This window comes from Musa acuminata, chromosome BXJ3-9 (assembly GCF_036884655.1).
Source record: "Musa acuminata AAA Group cultivar baxijiao chromosome BXJ3-9, Cavendish_Baxijiao_AAA, whole genome shotgun sequence".
NCBI classification, from domain to species: domain Eukaryota; kingdom Viridiplantae; phylum Streptophyta; class Magnoliopsida; order Zingiberales; family Musaceae; genus Musa; species Musa acuminata.
Genome location: NC_088357.1, coordinates 20,028,309 through 20,038,072, shown reverse-complemented (window position 1 = coordinate 20,038,072; position 9,764 = coordinate 20,028,309). Strand labels below are relative to the sequence as shown.

At 35.8% G+C, this 9,764-nt stretch overlaps 1 protein-coding gene across 1 annotated transcript; it reads left to right on the top strand.

The window, feature by feature from the left end:
- Positions 1–1,258: 1,258 nt before the first annotated feature.
- Positions 1,259–4,862, top strand: LOC103974196 (alpha-humulene synthase). Its single transcript, XM_065167864.1, has 7 exons — positions 1,259–1,424; positions 1,701–1,959; positions 2,258–2,630; positions 2,966–3,184; positions 3,334–3,469; positions 3,553–3,801; positions 4,346–4,862. Exons 1-7 carry the CDS (start codon positions 1,302–1,304, stop codon positions 4,637–4,639), a joined length of 1,653 nt encoding a protein of 550 aa, XP_065023936.1. The 5' UTR covers positions 1,259–1,301; the 3' UTR covers positions 4,640–4,862.
- Positions 4,863–9,764: the final 4,902 nt, after the last annotated feature.

Sequence of the window (9,764 nt, the reverse complement as noted above, 5' to 3'; positions counted from 1 at the left end):
AATTTTTTTTCCCTCTTTGTGTATCAAAATGAATTCCTCATCAAAATACCAACTTGATATCAGAAACACATATTAACTAGAAAAACATAAACAACAGAATTATGAATCAATCACAAAGTGAGACTAATAATAATAGTAGGTTCACACTAAGTCTTCTCTAAAATAACAAAAGGATTATAATAACATCAAGATCACATATCTTGTTTTAAAAATAGCATATCATCATCACATGGATGGATCTCATCAAAAAAAAAATTTAGGTCTCACCAAGTGGGTATAGTAAAAAAGTACCTCAGAGAGTATAAACCGTAGATCAACACCGTTAGGATTTTAGAGATTGCTGCAAGGATTCTCCACATATAATTTAGGCTAAAACTGATAAAATTTGGCCATTGATCGTCAAGCAAAAAAACTCAAAATCCTATTTATCTCTCTCCTCTTTCTCTCTCACGCTGCCCTCAATTACGTGTAAGCTCCCCCTTTTTTTTTAATTATTGATTTGGGCTCAAAGATCCAATTGTTCAATCCAAGCTCACTGGGTTGAACTCAACAAATACCTTAGGGAATACCCTTGATGGGAGGATTTCTATTAACAATCTTAGACTCTCTATTCTGATAATAATTTATCTTTAACTTTTTATTATCATTTATAAATAGATAGAATTTCTAGGAACTAAACTTCGTACGTGACATAGATAAGATTTTACAATCTCTCTCAACTTCCTTATACTATTTATAGAATTCACTTTATTGGCCTTGTTAAGCATAGTTTTCTTGGATGATCTTTAATATATAAATTATTATGATAATTATAAAAGGGGATTCACGAAATACATATAGAATATTTGAAGGATATAAAAGATCTTACTTATCACGAAGAGTAAGATTGTCAATTGCATTTTATTCGACATGCATTATATCTTTTGAGATGCAAGCATATGTCACAGCAGACATCCTTCTATGATTGGGGTGCGTTTCTCGAGATAGAGGGCAAATAACAAATGGGAGAGACAATGACTACAGAACCCCACCTGTACGCCACCGATCAAACCAGATCACATGCCACGTTCAATTCAGTAATCAGCAACTTGGCCTTTAATAATATATATCCTACTGTTGGCCACACCAGCTTCGCCTGAGTGTTGATCCAGATGCCAGATTTGATTGCCACGCTGTAATAACATAATTACGGCAATCGCTCAACCCCTATAAATATTGAGCCATGAGGGCTTCCTCTCTCTCACAATTCCACAAGGCGACTCATTATTATATATATGGTGGAGTGACTAGGGGAGGAGACCATGAGCTCTCGGTGCCTCGTCGCAAGCGGTGTTGAGGAGGTCGCTCGAAAGACCTCGGGCTACCATCCCAGCGTTTGGGGTGACTACTTCATTACGCATGTCTCACCCTCTTCCGAAGCTCAGGCATGCATCTAAGTACAACTAAACTTGAGTGTGACTTCTACATTACGCAAGTCTCATCATCCTCTTCTAAAGCACGGCATTCTATAACTTTTGCACCTGAACTAAACATGGTTACGTGAAAATACAATGTGCACAACTTGCTAGCTGAGCAAATTCTACGCATCTATTATAATCAAACATGCTTTGGCCTATCTGCAAGAAGTGGGCCCGTCGCTTCATATGGTCGGGAATGAATACCTGCATTGTTTTATCATTCTACGTTGCAATTTGATGCAGAACAATCATGCATGGATGAAGGAAAGATCAAGAGAACTAAGGGAGCAAATAAAGAGCATGCTGCAGGACTACAGTGATTTACTGCAGACCATGCAATTGATCGATGCCATCCAACTTCTTGGAGTGGCCTATCATTTTGAGAAGGAGATAAGCGATGCATTAAGCAAAGTCTATGATGCAGATTTTAACACACATGGCCTCTACGAGGCCTCTCTTCGATTTCGATTACTTAGACAACATGGATATAACATATCTCCAGGTAGTCTTCTTCAATCTTTGAGAGTGTAAGAACATATAAGAACTGAACACTCCTATATGATGAAAGAAATAAATGCCACGTTAGACTAGCTTTAGTTACATTTGGTTTGGCAATCCAAAATGAAGTTTGACACCGGATCAATTAAACATTTTGAAGACAAGATCTGCAAAATTGACTTAAAGAGGCTTAAGCAACTATTGTTACTAAATAGTTCGTGGTAGACAAGAGTAAGCAGGATTTCAGTTATATTTCACCAAATAGTCTGCGGTAGACGTGAATACACTGCTTCGTAGTGCAGATGTCTTTAACAAGTTTAAAGATGAGGAAGGAAGTTTCATGTCTGACTTGAAGGGTGATGTGGAGGGACTATTAAGCTTATACAACGCAGCGTACCTTGGAACACATGGAGAGACAATACTTGACGAAGCCATTTCTTTTACAAGAAGCATACTTACCTCCATGTTAAGCGATCTCGAACCACCATTACTGTCGAAAGTGTCTCTTTCCCTTGAGACACCTCTATTTCGAAGAACCAAAAGGCTCTTGACAAGAAACTACATCTCCATCTACCAAGAGGATGCAACACGAAATGATGTGTTATTAGAGCTTGCCAAGCTAGATTTCAATCTAGTCCAATCGCTTCACCGTGAGGAGCTTAAAAGCCTCTCCATGTAAGTTTTTTCTATTTTCTAATATGGTTTATTATTCTAGTAATTAATGCAAAATCATTAACTCTCACTTGATAGGACTTGAATATGGAGCAACCAAATAGTCGTTTGCAACTACATTAGATTTTTCATGCGCCTAAAAAGGTTTATTTTTCATGTGCCTAAGAAAAAGGTTTATATACACATGTTAGAGAAAAAGGTTTACATACACATGTCGATTAATAGCTTCATGTTACATGATATGTTGTAATGTGTTAGAGAAAAAAATATTAACAAGGTCAGGAGATCATTTATTTGAGTTGTGAAGAACTTATTGATTGTTTGTTAATGCAATCAAGATGGTGGAAGGATTTGGCCCTCGCCGAGAGTCTAAGTTTTGTCCGAGACCGATTGGTGGAATGCTATTATTGGATGCATTCAGTGTTCAGTGAACCACACTATTCTCGTGCACGAGTGATGACTGTCAAATTGACAGCCCTGGCTTCTATCATGGATGATATTTATGATAACTATAGCACACTAGAGGAGAGCCGACTCCTTACCGATGCTATCCAAAGGTTTGAAATTTTCATATGCAGTATATTAGTATGTATTGAAGTTCTTTATTATTTTATCTTATGATAATATATGTTATGATATAGCGAACATAATTTTTATGATTATATCATAGTTACGTTTTCTAAGGATCATTAAGTTCTGTCTTTAGGTGGGAAGCCCAGGCTGTTGATCAGCTACCAGACTACATGAAAGACTATTATCTCAAGCTGATCAATAACTTGGAAGAAATGAAAGATGAGCTAGCACCAGAGGAGAAGTATCGAATGCTATATCTAAAGGAAGAAGTGTGTTGCTGTGCCTTTAATCAGTATAGTTCACTGGATCTCCTTATTATGAATTCATGTATCTTATTTTGCCTTGAATGCAGATTAAAACCTTGGCCAGATTTTATTTTGAGGAATCCAAATGGGGTGTGGAAGGATATGTGGCAACAGTAGAAGAACATTTACATGTATCAATGATGACAACTACTTATTCCATGCTTGCTTGTGCCTCTTTTGCGGCCATGGGAGAAGTGGCAACGAAAGAGGCATTTGAATGGGTTACAAGTTATCCTACGATCCTCAAAGCTTCCTCAATAATTTGTCGCGTCTTGGATGATATAAATTCACATGAGGTATTAGTTTCTACAAACACTTGCTTTGAATTTTTTCTCTTATGTTGCTCCTACAAAGTTATCGTGAGTTATGAACGCTATTTAGCACAAGCCATCTGTAGCGAACTTGCAAAAAGAAATAAGAGGCTTTTTTTTTGTCGTCATTGGGTTTACTCATGAACATTTCAAGTCCATCATGTTAATAATTAATTAATCATTTTAGTGACCATTTCACTCATTTTTTGGAGAGAGGAGTGGTCCTCTCAGTTGATCAGTTTTTTTTGCTCTGATCTGCAGAGCTCCTCTTGTCATTTTAATGATCATTTTAGTGAACAAGAGGTGGTTTGAAATGATGGAATATTGGTACTCGTCAATTTTACCGATACCTGAATACAACTAGCCAATACAGATATCAAAGTCTATGACAAAGCCCCTAATTTAAATGACTATGATAGATTTTCTTATCCCGTAAGTTAAATAGGATTGGTAACGCAAGTTTTTGAATCGAAGATTACCTTTTACAAAATGACAATGACTAAATAATTAGCCGTCGGTAATGTTGCAGCTGGAACAAGAAAGAGGACACACTGCTTCCACAGTAGAATGCTGCATGAAACAATACGGCACTGATGCAAATGAGGCATGCAAGAAGCTGCAGATGTTGGTTCAAGATGCATGGAAGGATATGAACAAAGAATGTCTGAATCCAACTGCAGTCCCCATGCCATTACTCGAAAGATTAGTTAACTTGTCACGAACCATGGAAGACTCACACAAGTATATCGACTCATACACCCACTCCAACACTACCATGAAAGATCGTATCACTCTGTTGCTTGTCCAACCCGTTCCTGTTTGATTGAAGTCGGACGCTCCTACGACCGCTATCCATACTAGGATTTGCTGCAGGAGTGGGTTACTGCTCGACGTCATTATGCTTAATTACTTGCAGACGAAATAAAGGTCTCTATATCAGTGTCATTTTAGAGGCTCTGAGTAGCTATAGCAAGCAAAGCTTAATGTAAGATCTTGTAAACCATATTGCAGTGCATGAAAATTGGAAGAATTTCTCCTTTGCTAAATGATGGACGATTTATGTTCAAGATTAATCTTCTCTGAATGTTTTGGAATTATTTCATACACCCACTATAACACTATGATGAACCATATCACATTATTCCTCGTCCAAAGAAATCTTTCCATCATCATTTCTTTGTAAGCCATGTTGCTGCGTTTGACGAAATTAAAAGCATCTATGCTTCCTAAATGAAAAAAGCTTGCAACTTCTTGATGGTCTGTATTCACAACTCATCTTCATGTCGTCTCAGTCCATCAGGTCAAGTCGCAACCTTTTGGACTACTTGGATGTGCATTAAGATTCTTCGACAATCATCTACATGCTGGATCGAGACATCCCTCGTAACGTTTCTCTAAAACTGTTGCATCAAAAGGCTGATTTGATGGTAAAATTCAACACTTCAATTATCAGTGTGTTATGGTCCTCCTTCAGAGCCTACAAGCAGCAATTCGAGTGATGACAAGCTAATGGGACAGAGAAGCTCGCTTAAGGCAATAGTGACTTGTGGAGTCGACGTACAATATTTTGGTCAACAATGTTTTACTACAAATTGACTTATACGGTCCTGCCATTTAATCGAGATATAGTTACCTTACTATAATTAATGTTGACTCTAAACCACACCGAGTGGAACAACTTCTTCTTGACTGTGGCTGGTTGCTTAAGCACTTTGTTTTGAGTTCTGATCAGACGAACGCTGGAACAGTTCCAGACCTGCATCCCCAACTTCGTTTAAGCGAGGACGAAAGGTTGGTTCTCTTTGGTGTTATGAAGTAACAGTAATCAGATTGAATGGAAGTTATTTTTGATGTCAGATCTTCATTGGCAATATAAGATTATAATTCCTTAAACCGAGAAGTGGACTCGTAAATGTTCTAAAATGATTATGTTCAAATCATGAGTTTTAGGTACGTTGCACTTCGGTCACAATTACAGCACAGAGTCATGTGTATATGTTATATATGTTAATATCATATTTTATGATGAAATTAATTTATAGTATTTATGATTTGATCTGCGTTTTGATTGACGCAGGAAGCTTCGATCAAGGAGAGACAATTAAAACAGGAAAAATCATATTGGACCGAACAAAAACATGTTAGAAGATTGGACGTCGGGTCGGAGGATTAATCGACGTATCGGCAGAAGGCTTCGGGCCATGAGTTCGGGCATTAGGCAAAGAAGAGCGAAAATTGGACTAAGAAAATTAGAGTTACAGAGATAAACTAGACGATTGGGCAATAGACCGCAAGAGAGAATGATGTGCCGAAGAATCAAACGAAGCATCAATGAATCAATGATATGCCGGACAATATTTGATTCAAGCTTTATAATAATTGTCTGGATCGAAGTAGGTTTTAAGTGTATAGGATTAACTACGATAGCGATCAAGGCATAAAGCAAAATGAAGTCTCGGAGTCAAGAATGAGACTTCGTTAGGAGTTCGAGTGTTCATCGAAAGTTCAGACTTTCGTCGGAAGTTTTATCAGAATTAACCGAGAAGTCCAAGAGCTTGCCAAAGAAGCTCATCGGAACTCACCAAGAAGATCGTCGTGAAGTCTAGGAGCTTACCGGGAGTCCATTGGAACATTGCCGAGAGATCGTCGGAAGTTCGCTGGAAGCTCGATGGAAGAAACCTAGACTAACCAGACTTGATTTACTTAGTGTATGTCTTAAAATTCATAGTTAGCACATAATTGGGTTGGAATTGAGCTAATTCAATTAGGGGCCAATGGAGCCCAAATTTAAGCTATGTTGAGCTAAGAGAAAAGGCTCAAATAGTGACCCAATAAGTAAAACCATCATGGCATAGTTTATGAGATTGTATTAGGCAGTGGTACCCCCAGATTGGGTGGTGGTACCATCTAGTGTTAGTGCTGTAGGCGGTGGTCCCGCTAGGACTTGGAAAACCTAGGATGAGACATTTTTAGGCTCTAAGTTTAAATCCATTTGAGGCCTATAAATATCCCTCTCATCCCTGGTTAACATACACACAACTAAGAGCAAAAAGAAAAGAAAATGCTATTGTATACATGTGTGAACTCCTCTGAAACTCTAAGTGTTAGTCTTGTTTAAGAGGGGAGTGAAGGGGGTTATAAATGTTCTCTCTTGAACCTATCAAAAGGAGAATCAAGTTGTAAGGGTAGTTAAACTTCACCCATTAAAAGAAGACCGTTGGTGGATATCGGTGGCCTAGGAATCGGTGGAGTAGATATAGGTCACGAAGACCGAACCACTATAACTTGGTTTGCATTTCATTCTTACAATTTATCTTTACTATAAACTACCTTACCTACTTACTACTTTCACTACACTTATGAATGAGATTTCAAGTTATCTTTCCGAGATCGATTTTATCGTACGAAGAATATTTCGAACCGACGTGTTTTATCCGTTGTACTAATTCACCCCCCCCCTCTTAGTACCGATTTGTTTCTAACAATATATGTGCAAAACCACAAATGCTTTAATAAATATTTTATTTTTGGTCGTCTCAATTTTCACAATCATACCATAGTTATAAAATTTGGACTGAATCGATCGAACAATTCAGGAAAAACTAATTTGATTCACTAATTATATCTTTTGAATTAACAAATATTACAATACAATCAAGTTAATATAGTTTTTTTCAAAAAAGAAACTCAGAAGCTGATGCCATTAAGAATAAATCTAATACAGCCCTGAATGAAATATCAACGCAAAAAAGAGGCAAGAAATGGATCTGAAAACTGATACTTCCACAAAATAAAAGATCTGATTGTGCAAACATATTTTGCCAATCAGTCTGCACATTGATTCCGGCACGAAAAACAAAAGAAACTTGCATATTCTCATAAAGACCAAGGAGCTCAAAGATACTTCTAACAAGATTTACAACAAGAAGCTTGAGAAGTACTAGATTTACAACTAGAAGCTTGAGAAGTACTGTCTGCTGAAGATCCATTTTGACCATGAGCAGCTCCAAGAAGTGATCATCGCATCCATTGCATGCCTCACCTCATGCCAATAAACATAATCTAACATCAATTTGAATAAAAAAATGGCATCCCCCATGTTCCCCAAGCTATCCATCCGAATTCAGCCAGAAAGCAAACGTGATCAAGCACCTAAGTGTCTAAACCCCCTAGCATCCAAATTCTTACTTCTAGGATCCACTTTGAAGCTTTCTGCTAAATAATGAAAAAATACATTTAATAAAATTACAATGAAAAAAGATATGCTCAATGCTCAATGCTCTAAACTGCATACCACCTAAGTTGGATGGCATCGATCAATTGCATGGTCTGCAGTAAATAACTGTAGTCCTGCAGCATGCTCTTTATTTGCTCCCGTAGTTCTCTTGATCTTTCCTTCATCCATGCATGATTGTTCTGCATCAAATTGCAACGTAGAATGATAAAACAATGCAGGTATTCATTCCCGACCATATGAAGCGACGGGCCCACTTCTTGCAGATAAGCCAAAGTATATTTGATTATAAACAGTATTTTCATCAATCAAGTCTACATGCTTTTCAACAAGCAATACTAAATCAAGATCTAATACACCCTGTATAAATTGCACATGCTCTAACCATTCTGAATAATTTGATCCAGAGAATACAGGGATACTAGAAGCATATGAATGTATGGACGGAATTACTATTGCAAAATATAAAATAACATTAATGCTTTGAGTTTGTCAAAAATTTGATAAACTATTGATATCATTAATATTACACTTTTGAGTGAAATATTGACATATCTAGTATTCACTTAAGATCATCTATGGAGGACTGATATCATCTTTGTGGAATAATATTGTTCTCTTTGAGTATACAATCCTAAACTACAAGGATATCCAAAACAGTATCATCCTATCCCATCGCTTAATTATTTAAAGTAGATTCTCCTTTAGGATTATCTAAATCTCATAATTATGTGTGTAATTATGAATATTATTTTTTTAATATCATTTAGGATTAATTTCTTAATATTATTTTATAAGTCATTGGTCTAGGTCACTTTGGTAGCTACAAGACCAATATAATAATATAAAATATAATTTAAAATATCCTATAAATGATAAAACTTTTATTATAATTCATATCATAAAAGTCTATCATCTCAAGTCACTTTGATAGCTACATGTGAGATAAAATTTAGAAAGATTAATTATAAATAATATTTACCAAATTTCTTTAATTTAATTTATGCTAAGTAATTCAATAATAGAATATCAATCATAATAATTATTGAACATTAATGCTAAGCAGTTCAATAATAGAATAACAACCATTATAATTATTGAACATTAATGTTAAATAATTTAATAATAGAATAATAATCATAATAATTATTAAAAATTAATCTGCAAAAGAAAACTCATATGATAATCATGATAACATATAAATCATGCTTGAAAGGTAAACATTATTTCACAATTTCAAATATATATACATGTGAATAACCAAATGAATATCCAAAAATAATAATTAGATTTTATTTACCATATGTATAATCAATAATTCATATGAGAAAACTATAAAACTAAACTAAAATTTATATTTTTTTTAATCAAAGATTAATTCCAATCAAATAGTCAAAATATAATCATGATTAAATTCAATCATAATTATAATGATTCATTTTTATCAATTTTACAATTGAGAATATAAATTAGAATTCTCAATTTCATAAGGGTAAAATTATAAATATGTTGATAGGACTTAAATTGGAATTACGAAATTTATAAAGGGCAGAACTATAATTTGACAAAACCTAGCCTCAAGGGCAAAACCATAAATATACCAAAAACCCTGAAGTGCCTAAGCTACAACCGCCTGTGTGTGTGGCCTGCTCACGTGCGACCGTCACATTGACGCGGGTTCTGCTGTGGTTCCTACCCATGCGTGGCCGTTGTA

Excerpts from the sequence above, each read along its gene's own strand:
- LOC103974196 (XM_065167864.1), top strand. The coding sequence starts at position 1,302 with ATGAGCTCTCGGTGCCTCGTCGCAAGCGGTGTTGAGGAGGTCGCTCGA. Across the intron at positions 2,631-2,965 it reads GAGCTTAAAAGCCTCTCCAT|ATGGTGGAAGGATTTGGCCC; the intron begins GTAAGTTTTTTC and ends AATGCAATCAAG. Across the intron at positions 3,470-3,552 it reads TGCTATATCTAAAGGAAGAA|ATTAAAACCTTGGCCAGATT; the intron begins GTGTGTTGCTGT and ends CCTTGAATGCAG.